Consider the following 27,103-nt stretch of genomic DNA (forward strand, 5'->3'; position numbering starts at 1 on the left):
CACTTTCGTTTTGTTTGTTTTATTTTTCTTTTATTTATTTCTTATACATTGTTATTCTCCTTTTATTTGCTTTGACGGTGCCTGTGATATAAAGAAAAAGCAAAACAGTGTCAGCAGAGAACATGAACAAAACCTCTGAGGAGGGATAATTTCTTGGGTGTGAAAACTGAATGAATACAGTATTCCACCAACTTGGAAGCGGATAACAAAACCCAGCCCTATTACCCTCCAATCGAGTTAACTTAAAAATAGCACCGCACATAGCCGCTCCTGCACAACCTTTAGAAGAATCACACAAACCAGCCAGCGGGCAGAAATGTGAGGGTTTTTTTAAAATTTTTTTGTAAAGACATTATTGTTAGAATCCAAGGGTTCAGAGAGAAAATGCCATTGACGTAACTTGCCCCATGACGCCAGGCAGCTGAAGACAATGTGACCAGTGAGAAAGACTGGAAAGGGCCTCGGCAGAAAGAAAGTGTCATGGTCCTGGGCCATGTGGGCCCAGTATTCTTAGTTTTCATGTATTTTTGTATTTTGTTCTCTATTTAGGCCATGCTTCCTGGGTTGCTCTGTTACGTTGTTCCTTATGTGTTTTCCCTTCGTGACTCTTACCCCCTGTGTGCCCCTCTGTGTATTTATGAGCCCTCGTCTCTCTTTGTGCCTTATTCTATGTTTTCCCCAGCCCGTTATGTCTGCGTTCTCCCCGTGCTCTCTCTCCTCCTGTTTGAACCTCTGTGTACTTCCTGCTTTACTTTGCCCATCTCCCATCAGTGTTACGTTCACTCCTGCCGTGTCTTGTTATGATTATCAGTGTCACCTGTGTTCCCCATGTGCATCCACTTCCCCTGATCTTCCCTCATGTGTATTTAGTCTCTGTGTTTCGTACAGTCTGTGTCGCGTCGTCTGTGTTCCCACCCTCCATGTTTCCATGCCCGGTCGGTTGTATTCATAGTCTTACCTTAGTTCATTCCCAGTTTAGGTTTCTGTTTAGTTATTGCTTTTGAGCTGCCCTTATTCTTGTTTGTTTCTCTTGCGTTACCAGCCACAATAAAAGGCTCGCTTTTGTTTAAAGTTTACTCCCGTGTCACTCGTGTCTGCACCTGAGTCCTCCACGCACTCTCCACACGGTCTGTCACAGCGGACCGTGACAGAAAGGCCAGAGATGTTTATGTCAGTGTGTGTGTGTATGCACAATTACTCATGCTGTAGGGACATAAATTAGTTTAAACAGTCACATTGTATGGCGCTGCCTCCCGTTTGGGGACAAAAACCAAGTGCCCAAAGAGTAAATCATTAAATATGACTAGACCTAAGTGCGAAGAAAGGCACGGTTTTGGTTTGGGTGAAAGTTACAGTTAAATTAAGCTAGCATTCCTTTAGAAAAGCTCATCCACAATTATGTATCAATTTCTATCAGTATCAAAGGATCCAGGCTTAAATCTAGTTAAATAAAGTTCAGCACAAGCGAGATTGTTTGTTCAGATTTCATATTCACTTAACCTAGTTCCACTCTATATTTGCCCCCTGGGTGTGACCGTAGGTGTATATGGTTGTGTGAAGGATTTACACGCATGTGTGCATAAATTTGGGGTTTGTCTTTCAGTTTCCTGCTCGCCTGTGTGACAAAATGTTGCAATGCATGTTCCCAGGTTATAACAACCATCTCATTTGTTCAAGCTGGGAGTGTAAGACCAGCTGATAAATCACATTCATCGTTTGTGTGTCTGTGTGTGTCTGCATGTGTACGCAGCGGAGGGATGCACCACTGACACTGTCTACTATTGATCAAAGACAAAGGAGAAATTGAGGACTGGTGGAGAGATTTTCTTCTCCTGGTGCTTAAAACTTTTAGATTCAAAGCCTTAACACCACTGTAATGAAATCAATCATATCCCTGTTTATCAACAGGCACCAACAAAACCACACACCCACCATCTAATACTCTCTCTGTCTTTTTTTTTCCTCTAAGAAGAGTATAACCCCTCAATTCTCCTAATGAGGGAAAGAGGAAAGCAATTTTCCCCAGTGTGCTTCCTGTTGTTTTCCCCTGTGGTCCCTCGGTTTGCTCTCTCTCCTCTTGTTGCTATCACTTTCAGCTTTGCTCTAACATGATTTAGAGTATGTCTCCTTAATGGCCATCTTCCTAGCCTTCTTTTCTCTGTATCCCTCTGTTTCTCACCCTTCCACTCCCCAGCCATGTGACAGGTTAAAATATGTCACTGGCACATAACCGAAGCCAAAATCACTCACATTAAAGCACCAAATAGGGGACGTAAACAGGGTGTTACTCGTAAAACAGAGCCCACAACTCTTGCTTATTTAGGATGAGATGATATTTCAGAGACAATAATTTAAGGGAGCTATTAAAGCTGCCAAAGGAAAGGAGGATAAATGGATGCAGTGACAGTAGGGACAAATAACGCACAAGCATTAAAACAAAGAAGGAAGCAGGGAAAGAAAACGAAAACCTCAGCAAATCAAAGGTGGAGGTAAAAGTTAAGTGAATCAAAACAGCACACAGCAGTGGCAAACTCTCTTCATATATGCCTGTCATAAAGATGCCCGATGTGATGAATAGGCCTTTATTACTTTTACTATCTTTCCTCACATCTTTTCGTCTAGTTTCTTTTATATGACCAAACGCCTCCCAGCAGTGCTAACATCTCAGCTTTTCAAACACTGCATGAATACTCTCAAATCTCTTTTTGTCCCTCTGGAGCAAAAGAAAAGACCCATAAAATCCATTTGCATGAAACCACTCTGCTGATTGCTCAGAAAAGATGTACTCCTCATATGGAAAATAAAGTAACAGTGCGAGATATAAACCCTACCTGGCAAGAGGAAGCAGTTCCAGGTTATAATCCACTAAAGGCAGATGTAGGCACTCCACACATCCCCATTAAAGTGGCCTACTTCCTCTGTCAAGCTGGTGTGTGAGTGTTTGTGGCTGGCTAGCTGGGCTGGTGTGTGTGATGCTGTCAGTGTGGGCTAGGCCAACTGAACTGTGCAGAGATACAGAAGAAGAGAGAGAGAGAGAGCACGCGCAAGAGAGAGAGAGAGAAAAGAGAGAATGCCCAAGAGGCTAAGAAGGTAGACTCCCGAGCTGCACAAACAAGTGAGAAGGAAACGGGGGAGAGGGAATGAAGGAGAGGGAGGAGACAGCGATAATGAGAAGAGACGAATGAGCAGCGTGAGCTCAGACAGAAACACGCGGTGTGTATGTCCAACAATCACACTGACTCATCTCTACTGTCCTCCATAATTGGACATGTGTGTGACAGACATGAATGTACATATTGTGTCCATTTGTGGCTCCACCACACCCCCCGCCCAAACTCCATTTCTTGGTGAAGCCATTACAGCCAGGTCCCACAGGGTGCACAAAGGACACAATGGACACATAACCACTGTAAACACACACAAGCACAAGCAGCAGAAAACATATCCATCTATCTTACACACACGATGCAGCCACAAAGTCACAGAGCAACCATACATGAAATGGGAAAGATGTCATTTTGGAAAAGCTTCCTATCTCAGAGGAACAGATGGTGCTACAATATCTATAACGTTGTACGATAGCAGAAATAGCAGCTAAATTTGACTTTTAAAGCCTAAATCTGGCATTTCTTTGGACACTAAACAGATAATATTTACAACATGTGCACGGGATAGCAGGACATAATATCGCTCTAATAAATGGAGGGATTTCTGTATGTTTATGTGTGCTGACTGTTTTCTTTTCCTATTTCAGTCAACTTTCTTCCAACTCACTTGTAACTTCACAGGTATATTGCTGACAGCCAAACAAAGAGCACATTTAATCTATTGCTGTTTGGATTCATATTGCTAATTCTAAATAGAGGCAAAGAACACATAAACACACAGATACATTATTAGAAACAATAAATAAATAACCTTCTACTTTATATTTAAACAGATAAATTGAGGAGTTCTCAGCTGCTATGTACAGTACTATGTACTAACATACTGTGGCATACCCCTGGAAATAATATTTGCATACTATTAGGGTCATAGACATAAGCTTATGCTTAATCTGACTCCACAGATGATTCACACTCTTCTGTGACCTCATATTTGTGTCACCAATTCAGATAACATAACTTAAAAATAAACCTGCACTCGCTGAGACGTCTACCTTTGGTGACGCAAACACGTCTGACACATGCTCAGATCAGGATTAAGACCTTATACACATGTGAAGACCTCACCTTAACACAGTGTCTGTTGTACTTCCACAACGCATGTACGATGATGTGCAACCTGACTTGATCAATCAGCAATTATATTGACATCATTTTCTACACTTCTTGTCAAGGTCACTGTAGATATGTGCCGTGTGGCTATTTATAGATGTGTTTGCACTCCATAAACGCACTGAGTCACAGCTTGCCTCAACATCCTAGACTTGATGACATGAATGCACTTTTTTTTTTCTATTGAAACAAACCCTGAGTGAGCTTGAGGTTAGGAGGGATTTTACTGTACAAGCGTTGTAAGAGAGCTAAAACAGAATGTTAGTCTACTTTCACCTAAGACACGCTTATGTTGCAAATAAGACAATAAAATGAAACTGTGGTCAACCTGCAATAGTACACAAAGCATCACTGCTTGACTTAACTAGCTAATAATAAGAAACAAGCTAGTTATATCAATTATGCTAAAGTTCAAAAACTAAACTTAATCTTATATTTAAAAAAATTAAAATTAAATTTATTTTTTTTAAAAATAGACTGAACAAATATGACCAACCATTCAAAGACAACTTTGGCTGTTTGACAAATTTTAATACTGAGGTTGTATAATGAGTAACACAACAACCGTAATACAATGTGATAATGGTGCTAAGTGCCTCTGATAAAAGCTTTAAAACTGAATGGCAAACATGAGAAGTGTTAAAGGAACCTTTAATAATGAGACATAACGGATCCACATGACACTCTCTTTGCCCCTCGCACCAGTTCACACATTCCTTCCCTCTCTCTTTTCGCTCTTCTTCTGTCACTGTTATCACAAGAGCCTCTCTGCACTACCCAGGAGAAAGGTTGTGTTTTTTTCTTCTTTTGTCGCCTTAGTGGCAAGGAACATTTGACATTGGAAGGTAAGAGACACACCTGCTGTCTCTCTCCACATAAATGCTTGAGTCAATACTTATCCCTCACCAACAAAAGTCCAAGATGCTTGGCTTCATATGCTGAGGTAACAGTTCAACAGTGGTTAATGTGAGAAAAAGAACTCCAACAGATCACAATAACATTAAAGAAAAAACTGTTTAAAGTTTCTCCAGTCGCAGCAAATTTCATCGATTTCATGTGCAGAAGGTGAGAAGAAGGTCAAGTGTTTTCCACTCGGTAAACAAAAGAGGTAAATCACACCTGAGCCATTTGTCAGGTTCCACCCACGCACTCATCTCAGGACTCGGCTTTTCCATTGTGAACGTGGCATCAAAAACTTTATAAAGGCCAAAATTTGAATACGGTACTTGGCAAGTAAGTTCATTTTTCATTCTCGCAGTAAAAAAAACGGGGGGGGGGAGAAAAACAAAAGGGGGATTTCACAAGAAACAACCACAGTCTAAATAAAATGTTTATCAAAGTCCCTGCTTTCACCTAACATGGTATTTACAAAACTAAACACACTCCCGCAGTCAAATCACACACACTCAGGCATTGGGACCATATTTAACAAGCATGCAGACACAATATAGAGAGCAAAAAGAGTGTGACCTCTGCAGCAGTATTACATAAACATGACATACAGTACCTTAGACACCGGCATCGGGACTCGCAGTGTGCTTGCTTGTTTCAATGAGTGTTAATATTGTTGTTGTGTGTCCTAGAGTACTCCGAAGAAGAGCACAGTTCATCCACACATACACACAGCACATGTGCAGTGCAAATACTAGATGCAGGCTGCTAATCCACAGTGACCATATGTCTTTTTTTCTCCTGTCTGTTATTCAGATATTGTGATAGTGCCTTTTTCTCCTAGTTGTGTTTCTTGTCTCTGCTCTTTCTGCAGCGGTCCCAGCTTCTACCCCAGCTCGGTGATAACGTGCGCGCCAACGTGTGTGCGAAAGACAGGGAAGAGAGGGAAGAGGGGGTGGGAGGGGTTGAGAGAAGAGAGGGGGTGGGTGGGGGTGGGGGGGGGATTGGGTGAAGGAGGGGGACGATGCAAAAGAAAGACAGATGGAATCGGGGAGAGACAGAGGTGTGAGAGTGACAGCAGGAAATGTAAAAATGTGATGTGTTAAAAATCACGGAGGGAGCGCTGGTTAGGAAAAGATCAAATGCGGCGAAACTCTGGAGATCGAAGCAGCAAGAGTCCCTCATTCCTCACCCTCTCTCTCTTTTCCACTACGTGCTATTTTTAGAAGTTGATCTGCCGCAAATCAAAGCCCCGAATCAAAACCTATCAAAAGAGCAGGATGTTAAGGGCCATGACTTTCACAAGTAATGGGACGCACACACCAAACTGGTCCGTTACAATGACCATGCGTCTGCATCAGACCTGAAGAGTGGCATGTAAGCTATTCATCAGGCCTTATCTAATCATATCATGTGCTAATACATAATAGGCTTCACAAATAGCTATTTTAAACACTTGTCAATTACACTGCACAGACGCACAGCTGCCTCTCACAGTTTCTAGCCAAAATTATTCCTGAGAAAATGTATCCAGACGTAACGTTTAAAAAGCAGGATATAAACTTAATGGAAATTAGATTTCAGTGATTGTTTTTTTTTCTTTGTTTTGTTTTTGTAAACCTGCTTCAAAGACTCTTTTTAGGCTGTGGCTAAAAGCATAAAGTTCTCAGTCTCTTGTCGTATTAATCAGAAATGTCCTTGTGTCAAAACCATCCTTGTAATTTACACATTAGAATATTATCGCAGCTCCATTACATGCTCGGTGGAGCACACGTCATTTTTCAGAGTAAAGAATGTGCGTAATTAAAACCCAGAGTGGATGGATTTCATGCTCTGCATTACCTTCTTAGGTCTGAGTCTGCGAGGCTCTTATCTATACTTCCTTCTGTGCTGATGCATTACCATTACATAACACAGTTATGAATAGTTAAAGGTGAGCTAAAATAAAGTCAAACATCACTCCGTCAGAAGGAAATCATTAATTTTTAAAGAAAGCCAAGGGAATTAATCTAACACCACAGACCATAATCATTAACATCACTCAGTCATTTGTGTGTGTCTGCGTGTGTGTGAGCGACTGACAGAAAGACAGTTAGCGAGGTCAAGTGCAGGGAAAACAAACACAGTGACACATGGAAAGGAAGTGAAGTGAACAGGATTGACCTGTGATACCAGAGAAAAGGCCTTTACACATCGTAGAAAAAAGTAGACGATATTCAGAGGTGTTCAGATGTGAACTTGTTGTGTAATGTTTCTACACGTGCCAAATATGTTGCATTTTTGTGAAAAAACTAGCTCAAAAAAATGTAAACACTGTAAAAAGAACTGATAAAAGTAGACATCAGATGACAATGAGCTGGTCCTGATGTTTCTAAACAACAAAAGGAAGAATTTGAGAATCTGAGTTCATCCATTTCTCGCAAGAAGGAAGAATTTCATGCTTAATCCCGGAGTCGAAGCTGTATCACGATCAGTTGTTGGCAGAATTAGGACCACATCTGAAGAGCTGTACGCATAATTTCAGACAGTGTGAGATAAAATACAATTCATTTACTATTTCCATATCATTTTATATTCAGTATCGGCGCACATTTGTACTTGTTACAGGATGGATTGGTCCAAACTGTTTATTCACATGGTAGCTGAAAAAAAAACAAAACAAATGCCACAAATTAAGCAAATGGCTACATTAAGAATAGCTGGGCCGGAAAAATATTTTTAGTGCGTGACATATTCATACAAATTTTATGCGTCCGGTGCATAATGGTGTTAAGAAGATTATATTTGAAGAGGGAACACACAACAAAACAAGCCCGAAAAACAGGGTTGAGTTAAAGTTGAACTTTTGTCAACCACTGAATGTATTCTTATTTTCCTAATATGAATACAGTAGCACATTACTGACATCTCACCTATGTCTTAATTTCTCACAGTCCAGCTTTGATGAAGAACTCTGCAAGACGAAGGAAAGTTTAAGATTGCGGCATTGCTTGCACACAAAGTGGATAGTCGTCCTGGTGATTATAAGACAATAAAATCTCTATAAATAATTTTTTTACAGTATTTAGTCCAAATCAGAATCAGAATACTTTATCAATCCCTGAGGAAATTATGTGGTAAAATCTAAAGGAAATAGCGCGAACCACTTATAGCCGGCGCAGCAAAGCATAGTGCATTCTAAGCCTCTTAAAAGATGACTACTGAGCAGCAGCAATGCCATTAATTTATTATGGAAAAATCTTTTTGGATGATGAAATCTAATTAAAAATTATGATCCACTATGACGTTCCTCACATCTGCACCATTTGGAGCTGTAAATCTGGATGTCATGACACCACATCCCAGAAATAGCATGCAATGTGCCTCGTGTGAGTGTGTGCATGTGTGCGATGGAGAGCAAGCAGCAACAAGAAGACAAATGGAATTCATCCATGTCTAATTAGAGACAGCGAGGGGGAAAGTATGCATCTGTTGCAGACAGAGAATAAGAGCAGGAGAAATGTCAATCATATTAACATGTGCTGGTGCAGATGTTTACCATAATTCACTTTCTGTTTGGATACTTTAAATTTTCTATCTGAAATTGTAAAGTCGGCAGTGATCTTGGAAGAAGCGCGCAGAGGTCCGCAAAAAAAGTGCCTTTTATCCGACGTGTAAATATTAGTATTTAAAGTGTTTAGAATGGCTCACTGAAATGACACATGCGCGGCCACCCCTCACGGCTAACTGCTATCCTCATTGTGTACCCAGTGAAAATAAACTGTCAAAAAAACTACACACTCCTTCAGCAACTTGTTAACTTTCCCCTCGCTCTCTCTGATGTCACTCCCGGCCTCCTGAAGATGACTATCTACTAAAACTCACTCTATGTCAGCTTGGAGACCTACTTCTCCACTTGGACTAGTGTCACTCATGTCTGCTAACATAATTGTCTCCCTGACAAGCTTCACTCCTTGTGAGAGTTCAACTGAGACAATGTTTTGTGCACAGTGATAAGCCGTTGTTGTGTGACAAAAACAAACTTCACTCAGGTCTAGGACAAATCTGCTCCATTAGCTCACTGGAGCAATAAGCGTTAAGATGAGGACTACTGATCTCCTTCCGAAAAGGCTACATATGCATGACTCTTAACTGTGAATAAATGTACCGGATGTTTAATAGTTTAATACTTAACCAGACTAATAAACAATCATCTAAAATATATGTTTAGTGCACTCATGCTGCATTCCATTTATCTCTGAATCTGGATGTTGGAGCTAGGCGTGGCGACATGCTGGAGTTGACCTAATTCCATAGTATTTTTCAGAAAAGCAAGGAAAAAAGAATTTGTTTTGCTACTCAGTAAGGCACTCAAAAACACCCTGCGTAACATTCACAGACAAAGCCTGGTCAATGCTTTGCCCATGGCTTATTTTGTGAGTCTCAAATACACAACAAGGGTAGTATAGATTACAAGTTTTACAGTTTTAATAACGTTTCTGTGGACAGCTGCTGTCCTGGATTGTGAGGTTGGAGTAAATAGAACGAGATATTTACCAGTGTGTGCTGTGTCAGAAAATTTTGAATGACTAAAGTGCTAAAAAACAAAGCAAATATTTTGCTAAGCCACTGAATCCTAAACCAAACTGGAGCCATCAGCCTATTTTTACTTTGTGTTCCTGCTTAAAATGCAGTGTGTGAAATATGCTACTTAATAGCTGCAGATTCACCGACAGCTCTTATCTGTCCCTGAACTTCATGTTTCTTTGATAGCATGCATGACAGTGCGCCTGAGCTGGAGAGACATGGCAGATTAGGAAAACAATGAACAGGAAAGGATCGCCACATTTTTATAATTCATCATGAACAGCCTGACAAGTTGAGAGAAAGTGAGCAACAGAGGAAGAATTAGAGGGGGTCCTCGTCGCCCTACGTCACCGCTTCTCCCAACATGAATGCTGCATTATAACCCCTTCAGCGCTAAAACAGATTCTCATAAATGTGAAATGAGACAGGATGAGAACAGAACAAGCTGCCTCCAAACTTCAACACACACACACACATTTTGTTCATTAGCAGAAACCATCTTTTTTTTTCCACTGTTCACGGTGCTGATGTAGAAAATTTGTGCAACTTTTACTGCAGATAGTTTCTGACTCAGAGAAGGAGCGCCAGTATTGCTCATCAAATGCAAACTGTGTGTGAGCTCGGTTGTCATTTTCAAAATGGGCAGCCCTATCTAAATTCCCATCAAGTGTGTGTGTGTGTGTGTGTGTGTGTGTGTGTGTGTGTGTGTGTGTGTGTGTGTGTGTGTGTGTGTGTGTGTGTGTGTGTGTGTGCGTGTCTGTTTATGCAGCTGTGCAAATGTATTTTTTTCTTGAAGAATGAAGAATGTACCGGAAGCTCTCCAGTGAAGGAGATAACACACTTTTAATGGCTCTGGCTGAGTTTAATGTTTTTTGTGTGCATGAGGAAAAAAGAAAACCTACCTTTTTAACCTATACAGTAAATCATTAGTGTATACTGCTTAGGGATCATGATTACTTATATTAGTTATTCAAGACTGCACATTTAAAACCTAAAAAGCTCGCCAATTTAAGTTGTAACTGTGGCGTTTTTAAGTGCTTTTATTTTGAAGACCTAAAGCAAAGCGAAGTGCATTGCTTTCAATGAACTTGCCATTCGCTGAGTCCCTTAAAATGACTTGATGTCACATTGTAACATGATGTAATGTGGAATAGATATGAAGGGATTTCAGACTGTAAACAAATTAGGAGAGCAAAGCTCTTGTGTGTCAGCAGGCTATCAAAACACATTAGTATCTAAGGGGCCCAGACCTCCAAGAATACCTTATAGGAGTTCTTTGAAACTACTTTTGAAATAAAAAGTGCACCAGAGTTGATGTTTAAGTCATGAGAAGCACTTGTTTGATTTGTCAGAATCAGAAAAGACTTATTTCTGAATGAATTTAGAATTTAAATGAACTGAAACGAAAACCTAAAGCGAATCTAATGCAAAAAGATTATTCCTTTGAGCATTTAAATTATGAACCGACCATGTTTGGCCTCTAACTGGCACATTCTGGTATGTCAGGTTATTAAATTTCACCAGCCTTTGTGCAGGTTTCTGCCTGGGATCATCCTCTGTTGTTCCACCTTTTGACAACATCTGCTGTATGATATCATGTCATCCCGCTCTATGATTATTTTAACCTCCTCTCTAACCTCAATCTAACTCGTGGCCCACTTTCCTTGACATTTTCTTGATCTGCAATTTCGCGACAGATTCGACAGCAGAGGGCTGACAGAGTGAGCATGCATCATATTTGCAAGTTAATGATAAATGTTTGCTGTGAGCCGTCTGTTCAATATGCTGACAGCAAATGGAGCTCTGCACAAAGCAGACATGAAAGTCATCATCGTGCCCCACTCTCATTAGGACTCGGAGATTAGAGACTCCTCAATAGAAAAGAGGCTTGTGTCCAAATTTTTCCAAAGGGAAGCATTGAAAAGTGTTAAGGGACTGAAGGAACTAGGGCAGCTGCTGACATCAACACTGTGACGAAATAATCCCATTTTACGGTTAAACATGAATGAAAAACCTAACGCGAGTAGATAGTGGCTTCTGAAGAACGCGTGTTCTCCCTCTGGAGAGGATTCTGCTCTCGCTGCACATTTGAACACAACTCTTGAGGAAGGTGCGTGCTTCAGCTAAGTGCAGATTTACTCGGCTTTGTGCATGAGAGGAGAAATACACTTTCTGACACAAAGAAAACGGTTGAATCAATGGATCATTTTCTAAAGCGCCTTTACTGCTCTTCCTGCTCAGTGGCAGCAATACACACTGCGGATCAAATACATAGTCTATTCGCTTTTGAAAATAGGTTCTGGTGTTGATTCAACAGTAACAATAAAGCAGAAATGAAGTTACTGAAGTGTCACCAAAAGAAATACTATCTTACTCCCACATCCTGAAACATGAGAGGGTGTGTACTTGTGGTAATCAAGGAAAGCTTGTTGAAGCTGTGTGAAGTTTTCCTTTGAGCATATTTTTACACTGTGAAAAGAAAAGTAAAACGAAAATGTAAAACAAAAGAGGACAAGAATAGAACTTGTTTCTCCTGGTTGGAGGTTGTGTCTTTGTGCTGTCCACCACCCCACTTCCCTTCTAACATGGACTTTTATAGGTTTTTGGTTTCCTTTACATCCAAAATGACACTAAAAGGGTATCCCAGTGTGTCGGAAATTGAATCTAAAATATAATTTTCTGATGATTTGAAAGTGAAAGTGTGTTAAAATGTTCAATTATTCGGAGAAATTTGTAATTTTCTGAATAATTTTCTGCACGTTAGGTCTGATTGACATTTGAAACTACCTTTTGATACGCGTTCTCTCCTTTGTGGTAACGTGAAGCAACCCAAGAACACTTCCCAAGATACACAGTAAAGTGACCTGGATATATATCTTTTAAAAGCTTCCATGCAACACTGCTGATACTACTTTTCCTCATATATGCCATATTTGACAAAGCTAATTTGCATATTATTAAATACATTTGGAGGTGACTGAATACAAACTATTTGCCTCTAAGGGACTCTAGAGAAATGCAATCAAAAGTGAACTAATTTGGCTAGATGTACAATGTTATGATTAAGCATGTATTCCCTTGCCTTCGGGACTGCGTTTCCATTTAATAAGGGATTACAATAAAATGTTCTAATAAGTGTGCACAGAACAGGAATAACAGGAGTGATCGCACTGGGCAGCGCATGTACGAAACTGCACTATCAGGTTTTTCCAGGATTTGTGATGAATTTTAAAAACTTTGTTTTGGCAAGAACTGCCTCGAGCATTTTAGCATGTTTTGTAAATATGTTTTTCTTCAAAGAAATCTTCCTCTGCCTCCTGGTCTGAAAACACTGCAGGTTTAAAATGAGTGACCATAGAGTGTTAGAGGTCACTAAAAGTTGTTCTGTCTGTACTTCAGTTGCACCGCCACCGTGTCCGAGCTGCCTTACGCCACCTTATGTTTCTCAGATGTTTACTCTGTGATATGTGCAACATTTTCAGATCCATCTTTCCTGGAAAATGAGTTCACGCAGCTCATGTTTCAGCTGTGTACTGACTTAGTTTGGATGAAAGGCCAAATCTGAGGAAAACAATGAGTACAACTGAGCCTCTTTCGGGCATGGGGGAACTTAAAGACTTCACAATTGAAAAAGTGATAAACCTGGCAGGTTTCTGGGTCACATCTGCGCTAAGACACTGTTTTGTCAATAGAGTTTGCATAAACAGCATCGACTTACGTGACTTAGCATGCTCGCAAAGTTGTTTTGCCATTGAGCACATTGAACACTGTCGTGTGTGTAAATGTGTTCATTTACTCAGCAGGGAGCGCCTAATTGGCACTGACCCTGGGAGGACACAAGCAAGGAATCCAACTTTCCACGTAGTGTTGATGTGGAAAGATTCAATAGATCAGAACATTGTCCTGCAAGAAAAACACTGTAGCAGTGCAAATATTATTAGAAAGATATCTTAAGTTAAAAACAGCTTTTATATGTGCTGAAGTTGATAACACTCATGGGGAAATAGTAAAAAACAAAACAAAAAAACAGAGGATAGTCTGACTGAAACTTCTGAAAAAGGGGAAACACATATGTACATATGTACACGTGCAATGAATACACATGCATGCAGACAGAAGAGAATGAAAGATGAAAGATTGCCGGCTTGTCAGTCTTTCTTGCTCTCTTTCATGCACTGATGAAATGAACCCTTAATGTGCAACAGGTGTGCCATCCACACACAAGGCTATTTATCCCTTTTAATCACCTTTCAGCTAAACTCAAATGAACTGGGTAGCACTCCTTTTAAACTGATGAAGTGAATGAGCTGTCTCTTTTGTTTATCAAAAATGAAGGAGGAAAGGAGAAAAAAAAAAGTGTTGGAAATTAAAGAGGAAGGAAATGTGAGTGGTGCTCACAGAAACGCTACATCAAATAATCAGTCCGAGAAAATCTAAACAAACGAATGCACATTACAGACAGATGTGCATTCATCTTTCTTAATAATAAAAAGTGCTTCGTATGATGTCATATTTATGTCAGACTAGACCTCTTTTTTCACACAAAAAAACCCCAAATAGCAATTAAGAAAACTGTTTGAGTAGATTTCCCTGGGTAGAAGCCTGAAATGACCAAACTGGGCCATGGTAATCTCAGTCACAGCATCCCCAGCAGCCACCCTGTTAATCAGGGCAGCAGAAGCCCCATGAGCTCTTAAAGATCAGTTCCAGTGCATCCTTAAGCGTGACGCATTGTGCTACATTAAGACAAGGATAGTTGACTGAGGTGCATTTAATTCATTTTTGAAATAGACCAGTGAAGACAAACAAGCACCTCTAATCAATTTTTGAACATTTTAATAACAAGAATGGTTAACTGAAACGTGAAAGAGAGGCCTTGACAAGCAGAATCAGTAGCTCACCGCAGCTGGGTGGATTTTAGCATCGTACAGTTTTCCTTCTTTTATTCCAGCCTACAAGTTTCCTGTTTTACTATCTGCCTAAAGTAACTAAGTAGTATGTAGCAACTGTTTCTTACAAAATTTCGTGGAAAAAACTGAAACAAATCTAAAAGGTTAATGCAGGTAGAAACAAAAGCTCAAATAATTTATGCACAAGCCTTTGCAGTGTATTATTATTATTAGTCCTTTATTTATCCAGGTAAAAAATCTCATTCCCAAGGTCATTATCTTTGATTATGCCATGGCATTGATTTTGAATAAAGTATGTCAGTGAGAAAACAAAGCACAGCCTCACACAGAAGGCAGAGTTTCTTCTCAAACTCTTTACCTCAATGAAAAAAGCACCTGATGCTAACAGCATTCAGTTAAACCTGCTGGTTACGGTTTATAATAATCATACTGGTTTATAAAAGAAACTACAGGAACAAACACTGGCTTTTGCTAGGAGGATGTGGCCTAAATTTCCTTGAGGACAGTCAAGGAACTTTTAAACTTTGAAATTTACGTCAGACAAAGGCAGCATTGAACTTCCCCAGAGAAATGTAAGAGTTTCTGTGAGTGGAAAATCAGAATTATGGCAATAAGAACTACAGACGAGGCTTTTACATGCGTGACGTTACTGTGCACAAAGTGTGTGCAATTCACGGGGCATCTGTGATGGGGGTTTGCACAAATATATCCATTCCCATGTGTTCATGTGTTTACTGATTCATCTCTGGCCTCAAATGAAATTGGAAATGCTCCTAGATATGTGTGTCCATGTGTCATACCTGTTCAAAATGCGGAACGGGAGGCTCCCTCCTGTGTAGTTGGAGCTGCTTGTCAATGTTGTCCTTCAGGCACTGACACACACGGCGCTTCTGGTCTCCTGAATAGGCTTCCAGGCTGAGCAGGCAGTCACACTTCTGGAGAGAGAGAGAGAGAGAGTGAGGGGAGAGAGGAGGAAAAGGGGTGGAGGAAAAGACAGCGGGCAGTTACGCATCTACTGTCAACTAAATGAAAAAGCAGTGTCTCCTGATGCTTGGATAGTGAAAGACTGTCACAGCACAAGAAAATAAACATAATATAATATATATAACACAAAAGTATAATAAAAATGAAAAAAAAGTGGCAAAAACAAGTTTTTCCCCATCTTACTGGCCCTTTTCAAGAAAACTAGAGAATACTAGAATGCTAGAGTTAACCGTGTGCCTGTTTGAGTGCCTCTTTCTGTGAGACCTTTAAGAGAGATAATGAATGACTATAGAATGACTATAGTATCTATATAGCATTTGACCTTGACTTAACATTCAGGTATTATGTGAGCCTTGTTTTTAGAACAGAGTTTAAGGTGGCACGCACCCACGCTGGGAAGCAAAATGCTTGCTTTAGTGAAATTGAATAAAGGCCAGCATCCACATTAGGCAGAATTTGATATGCTGACAAAATGATTATGTAGCCAGTGTCAAGCTGGTGCTCTTGAAAAAGTACCAATCAATGCATCCCCAGGAAATACATGAGAAAGAATCTGACGAGTGCTTAATTGGCTAAGAGTTGGCAAACAGCAGTCCAGTAACTTTTCACTCAAGAGGACATAATCCTCTCGTACATCCAGAATCTGCAATCGAAGACCTGTGACCATTCTCAGTAATGAACACATTAAACACTTAATGGACTAATGGGCCCATTTGTTTGTTGGCCGTGATTCAAGGAATGCATTTTTGATCAAAGATGGACTGTATCAAAAATAAATAAAGGAAAGGAAGAAGAGTTTACATGATAAAATATTTATGGTGAGGTCAGCGTCTGCCTTTCATAATGTTTGGTTCTGGTTAGTCACTTCCTGCTTTATTTTGAAATCTCTGTTCCTGCCTTTTTTCCCTTCTGTGTCTGCTTTATCGGTCTTGAGTGAGCTAATCGTCCTTCTCAGTTTATATACCTCGTGCCTAGAACCCTCCAGCTGTCTGAATGTCTTTGTTTAAAGTAGCTTTTATGCCTTCAATTCATACTCTTGTGTTTTCCTAGTATGTCTTCATTTTCCTGTTTATTTATTCCTTGTGTGTTCTTGACTTGTGATGGACGTCTTGCCTATTTTTCGACCTTGTCCTTTTACCTTCCTCTGTTTGCCTTCACTGCCTGCCTATGATTAAAGAGTGGATTTGGATTTTACCCTGCCTCTGTGCGTGCCTCCTGCATTTGTTTTTCCTCCTGTGTAATTATCACATTGCCACATAGTGCTGTTTGAAGTGGAGGTCTTAAAATACCAACTTTTACTACTGTATAGGAATTTCTTTTACTTATGTATTAATCACATTATGTTATTGTATAATGCCTTGGTGCCACTGGATTTTAACATGTCTTACAGTATGAGTGTGAGACATGTTAAAATCCAGTGGCACCAAGGCATTATACAATAATGGTGGGGGTCTAGTAAGGAAGTTGGGGGAAGCAGACAGCTCCACAGGAAGAGTCTTTTGTCTCTTCGAGGACTCTGGGAGGTAGCAAGGGAGTGTGAACCTTAAGGTGTGAAACAGCTGTGTACTGCCTTTTGTTCCTGGAGAAGGTATTTAACTGGGAGCCATGCTAGGCTCAGAGAGACTCTGCTGACCGTCTGCCCCACGGTCATGCAGGCTCTCCACCAACTTGGTTGTCTGTTCTTTGTGTTTTGATTAAAGAATGTTAGCTACTGCTCACCACTCGTCTGCAGGCTTTATTTAAATGGAAAACTTCCACAACACTACACACGCTTTTGTTTTAAAATAATTTTTCTGGATCCAGCAAAATAAGGAATTCCTTTATGATCAAGTCCCCTCATATTATTGAGATTTCTCTGTTTCCTTTTAACCCCTTAAATGTAGGAAGTATGATACAAATTAAAACTCATATATGCCAATTTATATGTCTTTTTTTGTGGTCAGAAGATTCAATAAACATTCAATTTTTTCTAATTTTCTGGCAAGTTGCAACAGAACTTGGACTTGGTTTCTGGCCATTTGCAAGTTGAAATGGTCATGGTTCTCTTTGTGTTGGTCCTGTGATGGACCTGTCCAGGGTGGGGCAGGCTCGAGCCCCATTGTGACCCTGAACTGGATCAAAGGTTAAGAACAGGTGGATGGATGTCTGGAATCGTCTAAAATGCATTTTCTATGCAAAAACAGTCTGGTTTTCTACCATCTACCAAATCCCTGTTTGTGCACATGTGCTCAACCTTTGCTGATAAATCATTGAGTCACATTTTTAGAGAAGTAACAAAGTCAAATTCTTTTTTTTCTGATGAATATTAAAGGAACCTTTTGTTCTCAGACACACTGGTTTTCTATTTCTCCTCCTTTTTATTCTTTGATAAATTCCATTTATCTCGGCTGCTCCGTTTCCAGCAATGTCAGGGAAAAACATTTGTGTCCTGACATTTCTGAACACGACTCGGGCTATAAATAGGATTTTTTCCATTTTGTACAAGTCTTCAGAGATTGACTGAAGTCCTCGGGGTTTTTCTTGATGCTCACTGCCCTGGTCAGTGGTGAATGAAGATGCTAGCTTATTTGCTTCTCTACTGGTTGCATGGTTGTTGGGTTTATTGTGCATCCTCTACTGTGTTTCTGCCATTTGAACTGTTTGAATGTTACTCAGAGTCCTGCTGAAGATGAGGATAGTGCTGCTGAAAGGTCCAGTGGTGAAAAGTGCTTGATGTGGTTAAAGTTTTCTCATTTTTGGCATTACTAATGGCAGTTAAATGGTACTTATGGTGTCGCTGTCAAGGGAGGCCACTGTTAGTCTCTACTCCTGCTTATAACCCCTTCAGTCTTAAGGGTGGTCGGGTAAATATCTTTTGCGTGCAATTTTTTAAAGTGGTCTTAAGAAAAAGTTCTCCAGACTTTATGACGGTATTTCAAAGTTTTTCTTTGGACATTGTCTGCTTTTTCACTCATTTTCATTCCAGTCCTTTTAACTCACCACTTAACCACGATTTCTTTTCTTGTTTGTTTTTTTGCTAAACCATGTAACATTAGCCTGAATATTTTAAGCACAGATAACAATGCCTACTGCTGTGTTTTTAAATTGTCTCGTTCCAGCGGTGGGCCTGTGCTAGACAGACCCAACACCTACCTCAAGGGATAAACCACTGTTATGTCTACACATAAACCAAATTATAAGTTGTATCTTTAGGCACCTGGTTGTGTGTTTGAGACAAAAATCCCACACACACTGCCAATGCAGTAAAATCATATGTGGACAGAAAAACAGACATCAGTCATGGATTGGCCTCCCCAGAGCCTGAACCTAAACATTACAGTTATGTTCTCTAGAAAGAAAACACAAGTAAAAACAACCAATGTCTAAAGAAGAGCTTTGAGAAATTGAGCATCTAATATTAAGTTTTCATTTAAAAAACATAAAGTAAAATAAAAAAAACATAAGTCGCAGTAAGAGAAAAAATAGGTAGGTGGGATAGCAAAAGAATTTATGATATTGAGCCTGACGTTTTTCAGTTGCACCACAGCATGATGAAATAGGGGCTTATTCAGAGCAGACAGAAATCAATGTTAATGTTCTTTGATATCCATCATTTGGACTGAATCTGAGTCTATGAGGCTGCAACAAGAGCCACAAGGCTGGGAACACAAGCACACATGGACACACACACAGAGGGACAGACATACAATGAGTTAAATGTAAACAACTAGCCTCTGGGCAAACTAATACAGCTCCCAGTGAAAAAAAAACTGACATTTCTATTTAAGGTCTAAGGTTGAGCTCTCGTGCAAAGCATTGCATGATCTTCCTCATGCCAGGAAAGGTCAGAAAATGCTGTTCAACAACCTCTCTGAAGAGAAGCATGTACGGCATTCAAGCTGGAAATAATCCCGCATTCTCTGCTTCCTGAAAAGCAAACATTTAGGATATGGCTTATTTACGACAGATGCTGTCCCAGAGGCAGACATGCAACTGCATCCGCACACATCAACCACAGCTTTACACTCTGTATGTAGCACCAGTCTGAATTCATTTTATAAATATAATCTTACTGTAGGGACATATTTAGAAGACATAATGGTTCAAAAAAAAGAACAAAAAGGCTTCCAGCTGGGACAGTGAGTCATTGCGATGCACACATCTCAGAGCTGCAGGAAGGCTTACATCCGTAATCTGTCAAAGAGAGGAAGTGTGTATGTTTACACAGTTTTAGTTGTGTACATATTACACTGCAAGCCACTTATTGACACCATGCACATTTTGTTTTGGCCATAACATAAAGTCACTCTTACTGCGAGGAATAGAGCATGTAGGGAAGTGCATTTTCTTTCCCATCTTAAAAATGCACCATGCTCTGTTGGGCGACTACTAATGATGATTTGTTTGTCTCCAGCTAACAATTTCTGCAATCCATTTCCATTTTTCCTGCTTATATTTGGTGTGCCATTATTACAGATATATGAGCTGTACTGTTAAACTGTGTATTATTACATCTATCTGGGTCTACTTTCCCTGACAGTGACTTGTGCATCATTGCATTACGTCAGCTGAAACGATCCGTCACGCCAGTAAACTGTTGACAGTTCACAGATTGCATGTTTTGGGCGGGAATCGTCAGGACCCTGCAGGGGGTTTCTGTACTGTTGCCACCACAATCTATTCGGCAGGGCAATCTTTTAAACACATTCAAGTGCCATTTCACTTTTCCAGTGCATACACTAGGCCTACATGTCTTTTGGGGATGCAAAGAACTAATTTAAGGCACAGCTAAACAAATTAGCTTCAAAATCGGGACCGTTTTCAACTTCAAGACCTTAAAGTCACGCTGACTATATGGAAGCAGCTTTTTATGGTCATTTTGTTTTTTAAACAGGATTCATCAGTGGCCCAGGCTGCAATGTTAGAAAGAACAAGCCACTCAATGCTAAGCCAACTGAACCCCTTATTGTAATAATTAGCATTAATTGAGTTACCGTCTATGATGATCATAGAATTATTTGCTAAAATAAGTAAATTCCCTTTACTTGGGTCTCTGCATTAGTTCACCCTGTTTATAAATCCACCCTTCCAAGAGATAAACATAAGAGCTAATGAAACAAAATTCAATGAATGGTCACTGGCCTGCCATGGAGTGGCTAAAAATACAGGCAGCATTTCCCCTTAATCAGATTGATTAAAGTGCTCCCTGGTTGAAGCCCTCCCCCTGAGCCATCTGGCAGATGAGTTTTCAGTGCACTGGACCGCTGTCAACACAGCTCACCTAAACTGCTTTGGCACAGGTTAGCATGGTTTCAATGACAGCTAATGCCCATGTTTTTTTTTCCTTCTTTCTGTTTTTCACATCACCTGCTAACGATGATTCTGCTGCCTTGTGTTAACGATCACAGACTAAATACGAGAGCTCGAAGGTACAGTTTGACATTTTGGCAACAATATTATTTTGTTGTCATTCTATAACTTGGATGAGACGAGCGACAGTAATATAGTGATTCTGAAAAATAAAAATGCTAGAGGCAGTAGTCAGTAAAGGTAGCAGGCAGGTTTTCCTTGTGCTTTCCAGTTGTTTTTTATCACCTAAGGAGAGCATGGCTTCCTTTTGAGCAGAGTTATGAAAGCTGAACCTTTATTGTCCTGAACAGTCATGTGAAAGATAAAGTTTTCAAAGGACTGAAACCCTGTACTTTCCATAGTAAGTAAGAGGGTAAGAAGCAACAAAGTGCATGATAATTAAATCTGCCTGATTGAGTAAGGGTCACACGAACCAAGGTGTGAATGCTTTGTAAGATACTGCTCCGCCATGCCAACCTATTTGTTATTAAGGTCACACGGAGGTGTGAGCGAGGCTTGAAATGCCTGGGAATGGGTCTCAAGATGACGTTACAGGTGGCACATAGTTGTTCACAGTGGAAATAGATGGCCTCCTTTTACACCATCTGTCTCAAACCATTTGTGTCCTCGATCTAAAAATCTGAAGATTAGTATCCTCAAAAGAGTGTCATTTTTCCTTTAAATATACTTATAGAAGAAAGGGAACTTTCTCCAGAGGACTGTTATCACTGAGCGTCAAATATTGCTGCAGCTTGTAAAAATCACTGGTAAAAATTAACATGGATCCTCCTTTATTGTTAACGACGTATTAAAATGTTTGCGGCGCTGGTCTGCGTATTGGCATGCCAAAGCCCAAGACCCATAACTGTAAGCCAACTATCGTTTGATTTGCTGCCCAAACAAAAGATCTGAACAGCAGTTGGATGGGGTTGCCGTGTTTAGAGCCAGAGAGGCGTGTATGAACTGATCATATAAAGGATGTCCCCTCAAGTACACAATAAAAAGTCTGAAACCTATTAAAACCTACTGCTTTCTCAGTAGTCTGAGGCCTGAGCATCTGCTCATCAGACTTTCTCATATAGACACTCACTGCAATATCATCATCCATCAACTAACATTCACTGGTAAGTAAGCATTTTCTAAATCCCAAAATATGACACAAAAATGGGAAATTCCGAGGTTATTTAGGCCATATGGAAACACGGTGTGACTTAAGATGTGTGCTCATGGAGATTTATAACATTCTCCACGCACTTACCTCCATTAAAATCATTAAAATCAGTACATATTTCTTCAGTAAGGCAAAGCTCTCTACAAGGCAGATAAACACATAATGCCACCAGCGGCACTTGCTGTAGCAGAATAATGATAATAAAAGCATAAATGCTGTTATGTATTTTCAGTTCATCTGTAACAGCCATAATAGAGGAATTGTTCCGGATATATCAAGTGTGACATCAAGCCAGTTTTTTTTTTCCAGAGTAAATCTTTGTACATCATCACACGAGCAGCGTCATACCGTATTAGTCATGTCCAACGCACTTGTGCTGAACATGTGACTCACTGTGTCACAAATGAGTGAGTTACAGTGAGTTACGTCACTGTCCTTAAATCCTTTCTGGCTGGCTTTATGTCTTTCCTGGCATTACTCTCAATTACTCTGGGCTAAGGGATCTCGCTTGTGGACCACTGAGGCTTTGCAATCTTAGTATTTAATGCATTTATAGATACAGCATAGGTGACATGTGAACACGAGCTAATGATACTTAAGCAGCTAGCTGACTCTTGGTTCAGAATGCCCTCACTAATGTCACTGGATGTGGAAGGAGCATGGCTCTTGGGATAGTAACTTGATTATTTTGCTACCAGGTGGAAATATCTCAACATCTACCGCACTGATTGACACATAATTTTGTACAGACGTTGGTTCATCAGAGAACGAATCCAAGAATGAAATGACTTTGGTGATCTTGTGACTCTTTATAATCACTACCCTGACCTATGAATTTAATATCATCAAGTTAGCATCATATTTATACCAAAGCACATATACATGCGAGAGTCACTAATTTAACCAGTTTTCACTTATCACATTATAAATGTGCAAGAGAATGGTGCAGAAAAAATGATCTGTGTAGTGTCAGAAAGGGTTTTGGGTTTGTTTGGTTTTTTTGCCTCTTCATTGAGTTTCCTAAATGGGAAATGGGGAAATTAATGACTGCATTCTTCTTCTTTCTCTACAGCAATGCACTATTTTTAGTATGAAGCAGCAGATAGTATCTCATGCAATGAAAAGGTCAGGAAAAATAGTCAAGTCTCGGTTTCACGTATCACTGTCTCATGATGGCACTATTCTGAAAAAATATTTATAGTCTTCCCAGTTAAATCCATTGAGCCAATGTGTGTTTTTCAAGCTGAAAACCAGGTTCGTTGCATCTCTCATCTCTCTCTTTCACGGGCTAGCAGGTAATGGTGTGATTAACTGTCAATAAATTGCACAAAGAAATTCACAAATCAAGTTCCACATGAAATATGCAGGATGTCATTTCCTCATGACTCCGTGTTTTTCCCACACTCTTTAATCTATTTCTCATTTGTTTGTCTGCTTTTGAGCTCAGGGCTCTTCTGTGGGTTGCATCGGCAGAGCTGCTACGAATAGAGCATGTAAATTGGAGTTCTTGGCCCGAGGCCCTTCCTAAAGCCACCAGGGAAGATGGTAAGCACATGACAGGACCCACAGATGTCAAGTACTGTTTCAAAAGTTTTTTCTCTCAGTTTGTGCCTTTTTTTAGCAGAAGTTTTGCATTCTTTCCATCACTATCCAGTGAGGGAGTTCATTGATAATTTAACTTATTTGCTCTTTTCATATGACTGTGTGCTGTGCTTTTATTGCATAAGCATAATTGTCCATAGACAAAGATGCTTTTTTTAATAAACTTTTCCAGTCGATAGCAAAGTGTCTGCAAGTTGTTGTGAAAGCCTGTTGTAGTTAATTACTCTAAGTATGTCATACAGGGGAAACATATATTATTGATTTGGAAATTACTTCATGATTCTTCACCCTTAAAGGTTTATGAATAATTTAGATGCTGAAGACGATTTGCTCTACACCTGATGAAATAGGGAGATAAACCACAGTTTAGTGCAGCTCAAGAGAGTACTTTGTCTTTGTCATAGATCTCAGTGCAATCATTTTATTAAGATGGACGTCTTTAAGTGATTAAATTTAGATGTATGCACAGCCCAATCTGCGCTGGCATATCAAATCAGACAAAAAGCCAAGCACACTTTAAGTTGTGACTCAGCTTGAGGGAAGAGGGTACATCTCAGTTCAATTAGACCTCTGAGAGACTGGACCCAACCTTGCCCTGTAATGGATAGCCATCATAAAGTAGGCATTTTGCTGACAAGAGCCCCTGGTTGCGTATCAGTCGTGCCCTGCCTTCAGACTGCAAGTGACAGCCAGTGTATCATGCAGCCAATGATGCAACTTAAAGCAAAGGGAAATTCGGATGTGTGTGGAACCTCAGACAAAGGCATACTGCAAAAACACAGAAGCACCTCTGAGACATCTTCTTAATCTTGGACTCAAACAGTGAGTCTTCAACTTTTATTTACTCTATGAAAAAACCACACACTGCATCGCCCTGTGCGTAATAAAATGAGAACACTTTACATTTATTCTACAGGCAGTTTGCATAAATTTCATCTGAGTTCAAAACACTGTCCTATGTTAGCCTGACGACAGCGCTCCCTTGCTGTTCTCCAGCCTCGAAATCACACTGTGATTTCACCTAGTTTGGCAGAGTCTCCGCTTATCTGATCTCTTCTTCGTTATTCTGTGGCATCTCCACAGAGCTACTTACTCTGTGGAGATGCCACAGAATAACTACCGATGTACAAAAGGCAATTATTTCTAAACCAACAACTGGAAGATACTTATTAACAGGATTTCTCTACTGTATGTTAAAGGTAAGCACTATTTTCAGCCAGGGCTTTGAGAAGATGGAAGTTATAATTTTATTGTTTTTTGGTGCTCCACTGCGCTGCAGTCAGACACTAATGGCAATTTCTTGGAAACGGTGGTAAATGAGAGACCATGCACTTCACTTAATGGAATTCTCATCTTTCATTTGTTGAATAATCCACACACTTTAGCAACTATTAGAAGAGCTATACTCAGACAGGAAGTTTTGGTACGCCATAAAGCACCAGATTATTACATTCCATTAAATACTCACAGGTAACCTCTAAATTTACACACATGCAGGTAACTTTTGTCCAAATGAATGTTTATATTCATGTTCAGACTATGATAAATTAACTTCCATGAGGAAAAAACAACCAGAAAATCTTTTTTTTTAACAGATAGAATAATTTTCCTCTGTTATCTATCACTCTAGAAAATGCCACTTTGAGTTCGGCTCTTGCTGTCCTGACACAGAAGTCAGTTAGCAGCAGAAGTCTCTGTTTTTAAGAGTGCTCTCGACACTTACATCTCCACTGTCAGATAGCAGGTGCTGCTGAAGAGAGCTCGCCTCCCTGACGAACCTTTTCTTAGGCCCAACTCGGTCAGCCAGGTTGCCCATGATCAGTCTACGATTTTAGCCCACCGGTAAATAATCTCATTCAACTGTCTCTCCTTTCTCTGTCTGTCTTTTTTTCTTTTCATTTACCTACTCAACTCTTCCTTACTTTCTCTCCTCTCCTGCGTCACTGACACACTTACAGACGCACACTCACACTTGAATTTCCAGTTGCACCCTCCTGTCCCTCTACACACACACACACACACACACACACTTTTTTTCACGTATAAATCTGGGTTAGATCAGTCCTGTTTTGAGCGAGATCTAAAATAGGATGACCTCCAGTTACGGAGGAGAAGGGCAGGAGTAGACAAAAGGAAGGAAGAGGACTGTAACAGTGTCACAGGCAGACAGATTAAGAGAGAGGATTTTATAACTGTTTACAATTTCATGAGAAACGGGAGCTTTTCTCACATCTGCAGAACGAAAGTCTCTGCTGTTTCTCTTAAGGAGGTCCAGAAGAGAATCATAGTAAAAATAAACCTTATTAAATCTTACTTAAAAATGAAAATTAAGCGTGACGTGTCAGAAAATGGTAAATAAAATCAGATCTGACGCTGTATTTGCATTGACATTAATATTTTTGATTAAACCCGATAAGGGCGCCAGTTAAGAAATGCTAAAGGAGTCTTCATTTTTTGTGGATGCGTACAAATGCAGGTTTCTTTTCTTCTTTTAGTCCGATAACTGAATTACTAATATTTGTGCACAATGTATATCAAGCCAAAGGTAATGACGGTACATCAATGAACAGGGTCGCTTTAACATGTTAGTGCAATTCAATTAGGCATTCTGCTACATTCTCTATTGTGCTAACTGTTGCTACTCAACACATCGTTGCCCTCTGGTGGTCAGGAGGTACGATCCCCTATTACTACTCCTTTAATATCTTTTCCCTATCTGTGCTTTTATCTGTGTCTTTTACTCTTCACTTTACAAACCAATGCACCCTATTAAAGGGAACATAACCACTCAGTTGAGACTAATCAAGACTCTGATGTGTTAACACACAATGGAGGGCAGATAACTTTACTCCCACATACACACACGAGCCAACTGTTGTGTTGATAACACTACGGCCTCTCTGCATAAGACACTCAGTACAGATGCCTCTAATAAAGAAACAAAGAATCAGGGAAGATCATCTCGACACTGTGAATGCTGGGAAAGCAGTGGAATTCCACTCATTTCACTCTGATAAATTTCACATCTTAGAGTAAGTCGTGTATAAAAAGCCCTTTTTTTTAATACAATACAGCTGTTTTAAATGAGCACTTCTATTTTTTTCTAATCAACCTGTCCTTAATATCAAGCTAGGTTACTGCATTTAATCCAGCTAATATGTATCCAAATTGTAATTATATATTCACATACAATTAGCTACAACACCTGGGTTTCATCATTTATTTCTAACACGTCCAAATTTATAGGAAGGGTTTTGTTTAATGGCCAGAATTGCACAGAAACAGCGCTGGTGAAGTCTCCACCGATCCTGTCATAGTCTCGGACTGTCGACTTGTCTCCATTACTGTCATCCAAGGTCTCACTGCTGCATTTG

General features: G+C 39.9%; 1 protein-coding gene across 6 annotated transcripts in view; it reads right to left on the minus strand.

The window, feature by feature from the left end:
- Positions 1-27,103, minus strand: part of rgs3a (regulator of G protein signaling 3a) — a gene marked incomplete at its 5' end in the record, with an annotated part of 153,388 nt that overhangs the window by 44,115 nt on the left and 82,170 nt on the right. For 5 of the 6 annotated variants that reach the window (XM_082540981.1, XM_082540983.1, XM_082540984.1 and 2 more), the window contains one exon: positions 15,445-15,579. In XM_082540981.1, the coding sequence (XP_082397107.1) occupies positions 15,445-15,579 (135 nt within the window). Of the gene's footprint in view, positions 1-2,831; positions 3,016-15,444; positions 15,580-27,103 lie in introns of those variants that run through there. The other variant, XM_082540986.1, reaches the window with a different exon arrangement.

Source organism: Aulonocara stuartgranti (assembly GCF_965226115.1).
Source record: "Aulonocara stuartgranti genome assembly, chromosome: 7".
Taxonomy (NCBI): domain Eukaryota; kingdom Metazoa; phylum Chordata; class Actinopteri; order Cichliformes; family Cichlidae; genus Aulonocara; species Aulonocara stuartgranti.